We start from the raw sequence: 13,367 nt of genomic DNA on the forward strand, positions 1-13,367 counted from the left end.
AAAAAAAAAAAAAGTAAAAAGAAAGTCTTTGGCACTGGGGATATAGCTCAATGGTAAATAACTTACCTAGAAAACAAAAAGCCATTGAGGGAGAGAATAACAAATCTGAGGATGATCACTTTTATTTTAATCTCATTTATGAATGCAAACTTGGATCACACCCATGCCTTCCCACTATCTTTCCAGTTCCCTTTGGACTTCCTTCCCCAAGGCTATAGGGTTTTGATTAGATTTAAAGAAATAGCCTGGCATGGTGTTGCACGCCTTTTAATCCCAGCACTCAGGAGGCAGAGACAGGCGGATTTCTGAGTTCGAGGCCAGCCTGGTCTACACAGAGAAACCCTGTCTCAAAAAAACAAAATGAACAAATAGGGCTGTTTAGATGGTTTTGTGGCATCCAGTGCGAAGAAGGCTCACCTGCGTTCTATCCCGATGTCATAGTGAAAGGACTGAACTAACTTCTGCAGCTTGTCCTCCCACTCCCACATTTTAAGTTTTAAAGAACTATCTGTCTGAATTTAGGTATATCTATCCTTATCTAGTATATGAGCATTGCTTCCCAACAGGAAATACTACTGTAATTAGATTTCAAACACTTTATTCTTTTGAGGCCTAGTTGCATCTCTTTTGCATAAATTTTTGTTTCATCTTTACTTTTTTTTTAAAAGTAGGCTGTGGTAGATTTTTAACAAACATATTTCATAGTATATTAAAAATCTCTTAACCTGTTCCTCTGTACTCCTCTTGTGTATGTGTATGCTATATTTTGAGACTTATTCTAGGGTCATTTATTGATAGACAACACTGCATCCCAGAGCTGAGTTCGTGTGGCCGTTAGTGCTACCTCACAGCTAAATGAGAAATACTCTTGTTGGATACTGCACGAGAGGGTTGTGAGTTCCGGACATTAGGTGCCTGACTTTTTCTCTCTGTAGCTCAACAGAGCATTTCAAGAGGAGGACTCCCCGGCTACTTTTTACTGTATCAGCATGCAGTGGTTTAGAGAATGGGAGAGTTTTGTAAAGGGTAAGGATGGAGGTAAGTGGCTAACTGAAAGCTTATTAGCCAGTTCTTTTGTTTATTAATTTTATGAATATTGGATATACACCAGTGAACAATAAAAGACCCATGCTGTCAGGCAACCCCCATTCTATTTATGGCCTTATTGCTATAAACTATATCACTATTAATCATGCCAAGAATAAAAAAAAAAAACTGAACAAATTTTGTTTTTGAGAGATGGGCTGGCTTAGCAGTTAAGAGCACTTGTTTCTTCTTAGGGATCTGACTCCAATTCTCAGTCTCTACAGCAGGCAAGAGTATTAGCACCTGGAACTCCAGCTCCAGAAGATCAGACACTCGCCAGTGTCCACTGGCACTGACGGGCACACTTATTCCATACACACAGTCTCAATGTTGAAAAACTTTAGAGGCAGGTGGATCTTTTGAGTCCAAGGCCAGCCTGGTCTATAACAGAGATACTGTCTCAAGAAAAAGAAAAACAACAACAAACCCCCCACCCCATGGAATGGAAAATTACACTTTATCCACTACAATGTGGACTTTTAAAAAATATTTATATATGATAATCACTTGAATGAAAGGCATGATGATACATGCCTTTAATCCTGGTCCTGGGGAGGCAAAAGCAAGCAGATTTATGTGAGTTCAAGGTCAGCCTCTTCTGCATAGCCAGTTTCAGGTCAGCCAGGACTAGTTAGTGAGAATCTACTTTAATACTACTATTGCTATTAATAATAATAATGGTTAAAAATAAGATATTCTTGATATGGTGTTATTTGCAAAAAAAAAGTATATTGTTTCAATCCCTTGGGTAGGTTTGTTTTATGTTTCAAGTCAGCATACAAAGTGATGGATTTATTTCAGATGCAGATGGTATTATACTTTGTTTTACTTCCCCCACTGCCCTCAACTATGTTATTTAAACAGTGTATCATGCAGAACAAAACATCACAGATATTAAAACCATATGTCTATTTTTCTGTAAGATTAGTCATTTCTCTTCCTCATGCCTGTTGGGAGCTTTTGAGAATGGATTAAGTACTGTACTTTCATATGCAAAGAAAAATGGACATTTCATTCTATGTTTTGGTTAAAAACCAAATTTGGAACTGTTTGGGAGGGTTTTTTTGTTTTTATTTTTAAGCTTATTAAAGAGTTGTTTGTTAAAGGGCTGTAGTAGTAACGAAATAGTTTGATCTACCATTCCCAAACAAGTGGTTTTTCTAGAAGACTGGAGAGTGGGCTCACTGGTTAGGAGTACTGGCTGCTCTTCCAAAGGACTTGGGTTCAATTCCCAGCACCCACAACTGTATCTCCAGTTCCACAGTATCTGACACCATCACATACACATACAATAGCACCAGTGTACACAACATAAAACATTAATCATTAAAAATAAATTGTTTCCATTAAACTTTGGTGCTGAGCAACATCTCACTTTTCTTGGTTGTTCGGGGTCAGATGAAATCTCCAAAGCTGAAAAGATACTAAGAACCGATGATATTTGACTAGTTCTCGGTAATTTCAGGTATAAAGTTATGTAGTTCTTTGCTGCATTGTTTTTGGAAGTGGACATGTTATAATCTTTTTATCCTTTTGACTTAGATCCCCCAGGTCCAATCGACAACACTAAGATTGCGGTTACTAAATGTGGCAATGTGATGCTCAAGCAAGGTAAGTTTAAGAAACACAGGATTTCTCAGTGTTGTGAGGCAAGGTGTCATGGCCTCTAGGCTGTCCTTGAATGTAGCTGAGAGGCTTTAACTTGTGATCTTTTCTGTCTTTTCCTCCCAACTGTTGGTATTACGGGTGTGTACCATCATGCTTTAATATTGAAACTTTTGTTAATGAGTTCTTATTAAAAAAAAATAACCAGCAATTATGTAACTTATTTACCTAGTTCAGAAATGGTCAGGCTTACAGTAAAAGAAAGGGTAAAAATTTCTTATTTTTAGGAAGGTTTTAGGGTTGTGGGTAGGAGCTTGGAAAGTGGATCTCTAGACATTTGGAAACAGACTCCATATTGTTTTTTATAGCATACAAGCTGATAATCTGAAGGTTTCAGAATTCTCAGTCCTCTGTAGAGGATTTCTGTTGGATATACTGTAAAAGCTATATTAAGATTCATGTTTGTAAATATCATTCTTTTTGCATACATACAATTTTAGGAGCAGACTCTGGTCAAATTTCAGAAGAAACATGGAATTTCCTGCAGTCTATATATGGTGGGGGGCCTGAAGTTATCCTCCGACCTCCAGTTGTTCATGTTGACCCTGATGTACTCCAAGCAGAGGAAAAGATTGAAGTAGAAACTCGCTCTTTGTAGTTCTGAGGACACAGAGCTCTAATGAGAAGTTATTCTCACTTGATGCACACACATTCAAAACATTCCGCAAAGCATGTTGATTCTCTTGATTTTCATCTTTTTTTTCTCATTTATTCCTTTGTACTGGGCATTATGGAAGGGTATATTAAAATGTTATATAAGTTGGTATATTTAATGCTAAGTAACTTACCAGAATATCTTTCAGTGTACTGTTTTGAAAGAAAAGGGACAGTTCGTAACTAGGTTCTCTGCCCTTTGTTCTACAGGCAGATCCAGCAAACCCTTTGTAGCACTGTAAATACTTTGGCTTCGAAAATGTTCTTATTACTCTAACCAATCATAACTGGCTAAGCTTTTTCATTTCTCCAAAAAACTAATTTAATTGTATATTTTGACATGAATTTGCATAGTAATGAACCTATTTTAAATCCGAGAGTCGTGGTCAGAACATTGTTAATTTCCTAAAGCTCAGGAGACATTAGGTAGGGTGTTACTTCTTTTGCACTGCAGCATATAAAATTGCATATTAAAATTTACAAAATGTCTTTTTTGAATGTAATGGGATGTATTCATTTTCAGTGGAATTTGTTACCAGATATCAGTAAATTATTGCTGCTTATAATGTAAAATGTTAAACTTTAGTTCTGTAGACCTGAATGTTAGTAACAAGAAAAAAACCCTTAGTTTTAGGCCACTTCTATTTTGAGAGCATGAAGTATGGAATGTGTCAAATGAGATTGTTGATAAAGCTGAAACCACTTGCAAAATGATTTTTTAATGAAATGCATAAAGTCTTTTTGAATAATAGAGTATTCACTGCTGTTTGCTTGATCATGTGATGTCAAAAGCTCAACTATATGCAAATACAAACATGCAGGTGACTGAGGGACAGCATTCATGGTGACTTTGCAATATTGTTAAAATTCATTCAATAAAAATAATTCTAAAATGTGTAAACTGAATGTTGAGTTTATTTGATAGACTTTTAGAGAGGTGTAAAGTCTGTTAATATTACTGCCCTCATCATATCTCATTTGAAAGCATAAGCTAGGTAGTTATTTGCTATAACAACATTTATTAAACTCTTTCACAACGGCAGCATGGTGGTTGGCATCTGTCTCCCAGTATCCAGTAGGCTTGGCTGGAGGAACCTAAGTTTGTGGGCTGTGGAACAAGACTGTCTCAAAACAATAGCTAACTATAAATAAAACTTATCAACTGTGGATTTAAAAGATGGTGATTTTCTAACTCTAGCACCCTCACTCATTCTGATGTCGGATGTTACACATGCTGAACACTATCTTATTTTAGTTTGGATATGAACTATCTCTTGTGTCGAAGCACCACCAACTGGGGGGGTCGTGAGGTAGCTGCACCCTGAGGATGTCAGCCTCATACACAGGCTGCATCTTGTCCCTGACCTGTGTATCTTTGTGCCTCCTAGTTGTTTCCTGAGGCTGAACAGCTTTTTTTTTGCCATCATGTTCTGCCTTGTTACAGGTCTAAAAGCAATGGAGTCAGTTGACCATGGGCTAAAACTTGAGCAAAATAAATCTGTCCCTTGTTTTTCTTATTTTGTTACAAGGATCAAAGCTAACAACCACAATGCTTTTTATCACTGAGATATATACACTTCAACTCTAACATTCCTTTTGAGAGACTTATTCAAGTGTTTTTCAACCTGTGAGTAGGAGTGCTTATAGCTCAGTGGAGTGTTCTCTCTTAACTCTTTCTCTCCAAAACTTCATGTAACTCAGGCTGGCCTCAAACTTGCTTCGTAGCCTATAATTCCAGTACTGTGAGGCAGAGGCAGGAAATGAGTTCTAGGATGTGTATGTACACACACACACACACACACACACATATGGATGGAGGGAGGGAAGGGCAGGGAGAGTATTGTAGATCAGCCTTGACTATAGAAGCTTGCCTCAGCGAAATGCCTGTTTTGCCAACAAATGTATGGGTTGGGTTTCTCTCTTATGTTTACATATTAGTGCCGGGTGGTGGTGGCGCACACCTTTAATCCCAACACTCGGGAGGCAGAGGCAGGCAGATTTTTGAGTTCGAGGCCAGCCTGGTCTACAAAGTGAGTTCCAGGATAGCCAGGGATATACAGAGTAACCCTGTCTCGAAAAACCAAAACAAAACAAAAAGTTTGCATGTTAGTGCAGTGGTACCTACCATTCCCACGGGTGGTCCAGGTAAATGACAGGACCTTTATCATTACAACCATCACTTCTCTTGGAAACAGATGACACAGTCTAATAATGGTGCGCGAGAGTGTGTGTGTGTGTGTGGCTGGCTAGACAATGCTCCCAGCAGCAGATAAATTCTGACCATCCCAATAGTAGCTAGCCTATGCAGGCAGCATATTGCCTGGCTGGGAAATCCTGTTATTTTTATATCTGTGCCTATTGCAAGTCCAACACAGTTCAATAAAAACAATGGGAGGGTGTGCTGTGGTGAGGCCTTATAGACGCCACTACTAGGAAAATTAAGGCAATGGAGAGCAGTGTCTCTAAAACACAAGATGGCAGGTGTGATTGTCAGTATAACTGGTGTCCTTTGTTTTGGAGCAGATATTACTCTGAGTTGAATTGGAGACAACCAAATACAAGTCCACTTCTATGATCTAATAACTTACGAGCCATTGAAAAGAAACCACACATACCCACTTCCTTGGAAAAACAAAACTGCTCCAGCTAAGGAAAACAAAGGCACTGAAGCCATACTTCCCAGTTGCGAAGAGCCCCAGTTAATGGATTCTACCAGTGGACTTGGTATTTTTGGAACACAATCTAATAGCCAAAGGGTTGCATGAGCGTCCCCACAACTCAGAAGTGGTGGCCTATGGTGCTATCAACCCAGAGGAAATACTTACCCCTGTAACTGAAGGCGAGCATTACTTTGCTGCACTGCTAATACTGTATATTTGAAGGGCGGTGTTATGGATTGAATTCAGAGCTTCACGTAGTTCCGGTAAGCACAGGCTGAGCTACATAAATAACCAGTTTTCACTATGGGTTGAGCCATACTTGGTGCTGGACACATTTGTGGGCAAAAGCTAAGAGAAAAGACGCCCTGCCTTTAAAGAGACTGCATTCTTGGCCGGTAGTGCTGTTTAAAGGTACGGAAAATAAAAGCGGTGGAGAAGGTGTACTCTGATGGGACAGCCGAGGAGTCGCGGTGGAGCTGGGGAAGTGTCCTGCCCTGGGGAGGGAGGTGAGCAAAGGCTGGAGAGATGGGCGCTTGCGTACTGAGAGGTAGTCCGGGGCGTCGTGCGGAAAGCGTCGCGGGGCCGCGACGGTCTCGGGTCCCGGGGCCAGGCAAGGTCGGGAGGCGAGCATCTCCGGGAAGGTAGAGCGGATCACAGCACGCAGCGGGCCGGGCCGGTGAATCCTCCCGCCGGCCGGGGAGGGATCGCTGCAGCGGCCGCGGCCACCAGTAGGTGGCGCGCCGAGTGCCCGGCTCCCAGCGTCTCAGAGCCGAGGAAGGAGGGGACCGGAAGGAGCCGCCGCTGCTGCGGGAAGTGGAGGAGCGGGAGGCGGGGACCCACCTGGAAGCGCCGCGGCGCCGCTGTGGAGCTTCCTGCGGCGGAGGGCGCTGGAGCCAGTGCGGCGGCCGGCGGCGGCCACGCGGGCGGCGCCTCCCGGAGCGGCCCGCCCCACGCGAGAGGTAAGCGGGATCCCCGGGGCGCGTGGCGGGGCCGGCGCAAGGGCGGGAGCGGAGCGCGGAGGGAAAGGCGCGCGCGGGGCCGGAGCCCTTCGGAGCCAGCGAGCGCCGGGAGGGGGTGGCCGAGGCGGCGCCCCCACGTGGGCCGGGCGCGCGCGTTCGCGGCTGAGGGGGCGGGGAGGCCTGCGGAGGCGCGGGGCGCGCGCCCGGGGCTCACGTGACGGCCACGTGACCGGAGGCCAGGCCGGCTGAGGTCGAGCGCGGTCCTCCGTGGCGTCCGGAGGGCGGCAGAGGGCTGAGTTTGGCTTCCCGCCCTTCCTTCTCCCCTCAGAGGAGGAATCCAGGGCGGGGAAGGCTTGCCTCTCCTCCCGTCTGCCCGCGGCCTCCCAGTGCCAGGACGAAGCACACTGTTCAAAGTCCCGAAGTAGTGATTAGCTTCCCCCACGCCTCCATGTTGGCTCCAGCGCACGCCCGCCCGCGAGATGCCAGCGGGTCGGTATCGCGAGATCTCCGGGCTCTCGCGGGACCTGGTTGGCAGAGCGGTTGCGCTGGATGGCGGAGCCCCGGGTTCCCGGGGCCCTGGGACCAGTAACTCTTTTCCTGCAGGCAAGTTGTCGGGGAGGGGCCGGGGCGCGCGCCCGGGCGCCGGGAGCCCTCGTGCGCGCGCCTCGCCGTCGCCTGCGGCCGTGCAGAGCGGCTGTCGTGCGCCGCGCTCCTCCCGCCCCCGGGCGCCCGCCACCTGCGGAGAGCTCCCCGCCGGCCGCTGCCAGCCCGCCCCGCCCGCCGCCGCCCCCTCTGCCCAGTTACCCTCTCTCCACTTTCCTGTCGCCCGTGGCTGCAGAATCTTCCCCCAGTCTCCCAACAGAACGCATAGCATCTCTCGTGTCCGGGCGTCATTTAGCCACCCACTTGTCTATTGGGAAGTTTTCGTCGGCACCCTGGCTGCTGACAGCAACTTTTGGCAGTGTTTGGGAGGCCCCCTCGCCCCTGACAGTACCCGAGGTCAGAATACAATCCTTGTTCTGTACGTGCTGATAAACTCACGTCGGTAGGGATTGGGGTTACCATTTTTGGTATTCTGGGGTGCCGGTTTTGTTTTGCAGAAAATAGTAGTGGATTTGTTTTAATTAAAAATCCCGCTACTTCTTAAATTTGAGGTCATAAGGGTCTTCATGAGTCAATCACTTTTTTCCACTTAGAACAGCCACTCACAAGTCAGTTTACCATATTCGTTTTCATTTCTTTGTATTCAAAAGTATGGAGGCTACACAATCGGGAAACTAGATAGATAATTCATTCGTAGTTATCCTGTCCGCCCCACCCCCTCGCTACGTCTGAGACGGGCATACTATCTGTATCCCCGGATACTCTAAAACTGACTAGGTGGGCCCGGATTCATGGCATTTGCTATCACAGCCAGCACATACCATTTTAAGTTTTTTATCATTTACTTATGTGCCTGTGTATCTTGGATATTGTATGCGTTCAGCTCTCTGTGGAAGCCAGAAGAGGGTGTCTGATCCCCAGGATCTGGTATTACAGGACTTTCTAAACTGTTCAGAGTCTGAACTTTGGACCTCAAGACAGAGCAGCAAGCACTCTTAACCACTATCTGTCTCTTTGAAACTACGAAAGTGTAGTAACTACATACAGAAAGGTAGAGTAAAATGCTCTTTATTCTGTTTTACAAACTTCTCAGTTTTCTACCCTGAACCTGATCATTTTGTGGTCCGTGCTTTGTCCTAAGTTGTCAGGGCTAAGTTGGAGGGCTGATTTGGTAATAAACTTTCATAGCATTTACAAGCAGCAAATTATCCACTAGATAAAATTATATAGTGTTAGATCTGTTGTCAGGACTCAAGTGTAGATAACTTGGTAGTATATACTGAAAGTATCTAATAGCTCCAATAATAGAGCTTTTGTTTGTTTTTGCAGTGGAAATGTTCTAGGGTGCTGGTAGCTTTGCACACAGAAAGTTCTTTTAAAACAAAGATTTAAGGAAACTTACAGTTTTATAATTTTTAATACTTATGTAAGTATCAATTATGCATTCTAAACCAAAAACATACCTATGGATGTTAGTTCTTTTAAAATTTTGACCCTGAGTTTTAAAAAGATGCTTATTTATGTGTTGTGGTCAAGGAGGCCTTGAGGGTCAGAAAAGGATTGTCAACCGTGCCTGGAGTTACAGGTGGTTGTTGTGCGCTGCTATGTGGGTGCTTGGAACCAGAGGATCCTCTGAAGAGCTTAGCTCTTAGCACCTCTTAGCTGCTAAGGTGTCTCTTCTATCCCCTCAGAGTAGCAGTTTAATCCAATCACTAGAACGATAAACACCAGTAATTAATACAAACATCTGCTTACATTAGGAGCACTAAGTGTCATTTTTGTCATTACTCCTCTGAAAAAACATAGCAGTGATAGAATTCTATTTAAAAATTCAAAAAGCTAGGTAATGTAGCTCATGCTGTACTGGAACTTAGTGATCCTCTAGAATTGAGAGGCAGCAGGCAGTCACCATTTATATATTTACTAGACAGGGTGCATTAAAAAGTAATTGCACAGGACTCCAGTGGTCTTTTCTCTGAGCAGCCCTGGCTGTCCTGCAACTCACTCTGTAGACCAGGCTGGCCTCGAACTCAGAAATCTGCCTGCCTCTGCCTCCCAAGTGCTGGGATTAAAGGCGTGTGCCACCACACCCGTCCTTGTTTGCTTTTTAAATTAGTCTGTGCTGGTAGGAAGATTGAGGACAGACATGTTGAGTTATAATATGGAGAAGATGAAAGGAATATAGGCTGACAGTGGAGCTATACATGTTAAAGTTAGGGATGCAGAGAGGTCCGGGTAGGCAAGTCCGTTGACCTTGAATTGATCAGTTAGGAAAGAGTAGGAGAGACAAGTTAGTTGTTCTTTTGGGAGAGGGGCTATTTGTTTTGGGACAGGCTCTTACTGTATAGCCTGGCTAGCCTGCTGTCTGTATGCAGACTGTGCTGGCTTTGAACTCCTGGCTTTGAACTCCTTTCCACCTCTGACTTTAAAGGGTTGTGAATAGAGTGTACCACAGATACCCAACTCTTAAATGTCTCTTAGACTGTTGTATAGGTCACCTTCAGATGACACTAGATACCACTTGTACTGCAGGTCAGCAGGTGAGTGACATTCTGTGGATTCCTTCATAATCTATGGAGCTGGATTTGGTAGTGTATGCTTTTACACCCAGCATGCAGAGAGTGAGGAAGGAGCATTACTGAGTTTTAGACTAAACAGCTTTAATGCCTACATAGTGAGTTCAAAGCCATCCTGGGTATGAGTGAAACCCAATGTCACATACGTAAGGGAGAAAAAGAAAAATCAGCAATCATTTGGAAGTCACACTTTTCAATTGTTTCTGCAAAGCTATCCACCTAAAATTTGCATAATAATGATTGGTTTGTTGTGTGGGTTAGAGATTCTCCTTTGGAGGTGGTGGTGCAGGACTTTAAACCCAGCACTTGGGAGTGGGGGGGGGGGGATCTGCATATGAGGCCAACCTGGTCTACTGATTGAGTTCAAGGGCAGCTCTGCAGAGAAACCAGTCCTCAAAAACAACAAAAGAACTTTGTTCTACAAACTGTTTTTGGTGGTGAGTTTTGTAGATTACCAATCTTTTACAAGTAATTTACTTTGAGGTTGAGAAGAGAATCAAGGAAGAGGAGAAAAGTGTCTTGCATGGAATGGTTCATACAGTTTATAGTAAAGTACATGGTGAAAAGCTGTTGCAGGGGCTTTAAGAGAAAACTGATTTCAAATAAAAGTTCTGTCTGGGGTTAAACTATAAGTAACAATGGAGTGTTAGGATGTCTTTGGCAGCATTTAGTATAATTGTGATACATTTTTGTATAACTTTCTGTAATTAAAACTCTGGTAACCGTTTGGTTCCAGACCTCTAGGCAGGTACTGAGGTGCACATTTTACGCACCCTCCAAATCCTCCCAGTGTCCCTCAGTCCCTGCCTGCCTTACCCTGCCCCGACCTTGAACTTTCCAGCCCTTCCCCCAGGCTCTCCTCTATATTATCTAGACTTTGTGGTATTCCTCTTCTCTCGGTGGGGGCACCCTTTCTGTCTTTCTCTCTCCCTGTCCCATTTTCTTTATGGCGAGTTCCCTGGCCTCAGTCCTTGGGGCCAGTGAACTCTGCCTGAGAGCAGCTTCCCAATAAACCTGCCTTTAATATAATCTAATCTGACTTGAATTGGCTCATTTCCGTAACCACTGCCATACTAGAAAAAAGTATGATATGTGTATCAGTCTACATTGCAAAGTCCCAAAGGTGTGTGTGGGTTTTGAAACTGGCTGTCTGGACTTGACATTTTTGCTTGACACTGCACTTCTTACCTTTCTGTTGTTTTCTGCCTCCTTCCTGTAGGATTGTATAATGATTTCTACCCTGTCAGATAAGTGAGTTGTACACCTTTCCCTGAGGACCGACCCACTGTTGCCCGACAGGTCAGGCTGGTTATTTAGTCCTACCCCTCCCACTTTGTGCAACACTGGGGATTGAATCTAGGACCTCAGGCCTCCTAGGGAAGCATCCTACTGCACTGTATAATTCAGTTTTTACCTCTTCCTGCCTTCTTGTGTTTTGAGGCAGAGCTTCCACAGGAGGCTGGCCTAGAGCTCTATTTCCTCCACCGCCCAAGAGATGGGTCTATTGGTGTGTCCCACTATGTCTTGTTTTATTTTGGCTTTTCAAGATGAGGTTTCTTTGTGGCTTTGTGTCTTGTCTTTTTTAAGCCTAGTGTTTTTAAACACTACATTTCCTCATCTAACATTTATTGAGAAAAGTGAACTCAGTCATTGGTAACATAATAGAGATTTTCTATGTCTTCAAAGTCGTTGGTAACCCAAGTACTCCCATGCAGCCCTTCATGAGAGAGAGAGAGAGAGAGAGAGAGAGAGAGAGAGAGAGAGAGAGAGGGAGAGGGAGAGAGAGAGGGGGGGGGTCTTGTTATGGAGATGTTACTCGACAGTTTCAGGGCAGTTGGCTGGTTCTACCTGGATCTACCAGGTAGATTGAATTCAGATTGTTAGACTTGATGGCCCATTTAGTTGTCTTCTAGTTGATTAGAAGTTCAATAAATAGACCCTGTTACACTCTTTCTTTTTCCCTCCTCTCCTTCCTTTTCTTTTTGTACTTAGGGTCAACCTTTGTACCTTGTACATCCTAGTGCTGTACCTAGCATTCAGCTAAATTCCCTAGCCTAAGTTTGATTTTCTTCTAATTTAGCAGTTAGAAATCAAGTTTATGAATTTCATAAATGAAGAGATTATTCTTTGGGTTCATTTACATGGCTGTATTGTCAAGATTACTTTCTTAGAAAAGATCTGTGTTGTGTGAAATTACTTTATTAATATCTCTTTAAGAACTTTGTGATTACTTCCGTTAGGTCTCAGAAACCCAGTACAAATGGCAAGCTGAGGTGCCTATTTAACACTTTAAAGCCGACTTTGTCCTTAATGTTCTTTCATCAGCCTCCTGTCCCTACAGGTCACAGAGTGTGGCCATCTTCATACTCTGTCCCATACCCTAAACTTCTTCAGCCCTTCCACCTTTAGCTGTCCTTCCTGATAGAACCTAGTCATTTTGGTTACCCGTCTTTTTGTATGCCCTTTACCCTCTTGGTCTCCTGGTCTTCTGTCTCCTGCCCTCCCCCCAACTCCTCGCTGGCCCCGCTCAGGGTTATGTTCACCCTGGATGCTCCCAGATGTCTCTGCCTGACTATGTATATAAATTTTCTTCTCCACCATGCCTAGGAACAGTCATTTTGTTTCTTTTTATATTCATTCCATCTCCAACACATGCATGCACACTGTCCCTTACTCTGTCCAGACAGTGTCTCATGTATTCTAGGCTGGCCTTGAACTTGCTACAGTACCCATAAGGTTGGTTTTAAATTCTTGAACCTCCTTCATCCTCTCCCTAAGTGCTAGGATTGGGAGCCTGTGCTTCCACACTTAGAACTGTAATGCTTTTCTGTACTGACTCTAAGCTTCTTCACTCCAGACCTAACATCTTCCCACCCACCAGGCCTCCTACATGCTAGGTCAGTGCTCTACCATGTAGTCTCCTCCCACCCCCACCCCCATACATTTAATACACTTAGAGTTCTTAACTTGAACTGTTCCCACCAAATATAAACTTGTGTTGTTTTTACAGTAATGTTTCCTTGCTTTGGGAGAGATTTTGTTTTGTCTTTGCCATGATTTTTTTAAACTTGTAAAGGTGGTTAAGTGTCATAAGCATGGAGAATTTTCCCAAATGCACAGCAGAGTGGCTTTGCATAGAATGGGAAACCCATCCTCCTAGCTAT

At 44.0% G+C, this 13,367-nt stretch overlaps 2 protein-coding genes across 9 annotated transcripts in view; both read left to right on the forward strand.

Annotated features, from left to right (window-relative positions):
• Positions 1-4,581, forward strand: part of Usp33 (ubiquitin specific peptidase 33) — a 47,032-nt gene extending 42,451 nt beyond the window's left edge. For 2 of the 4 annotated variants that reach the window (XM_021157259.1, XM_021157261.1), the window contains exons 22-24: positions 936-1,038; positions 2,629-2,697; positions 3,192-4,581. In XM_021157259.1, coding sequence (XP_021012918.1) covers positions 936-1,038; positions 2,629-2,697; positions 3,192-3,349 — 330 coding nt within the window. In that variant the 3' untranslated portion in view covers positions 3,350-4,581. The remainder of the gene's footprint in view (positions 1-935; positions 1,039-2,628; positions 2,698-3,191) is intronic. The other 2 variants (XM_021157263.2, XM_029475128.1) reach the window with 1 other exon arrangement.
• Positions 4,582-6,918: 2,337 nt separating this feature from the next.
• Zzz3 (zinc finger ZZ-type containing 3) overlaps positions 6,919-13,367 on the forward strand; it is a 59,935-nt gene continuing 53,486 nt past the window's right edge. For 3 of the 5 annotated variants that reach the window (XM_021158990.2, XM_021158991.2, XM_029475126.1), the window contains exon 1: positions 6,920-7,024. The gene's annotated coding sequence lies outside the window, so the exon portion shown is untranslated. Of the gene's footprint in view, positions 7,025-7,791; positions 8,024-13,367 lie in introns of those variants that run through there. The other 2 variants (XM_029475127.1, XM_029475124.1) reach the window with 2 other exon arrangements.

The sequence above is a fragment of the Mus caroli genome, chromosome 3 (genome assembly GCF_900094665.2).
Source record: "Mus caroli chromosome 3, CAROLI_EIJ_v1.1, whole genome shotgun sequence".
Lineage (NCBI taxonomy): Eukaryota > Metazoa > Chordata > Mammalia > Rodentia > Muridae > Mus > Mus caroli.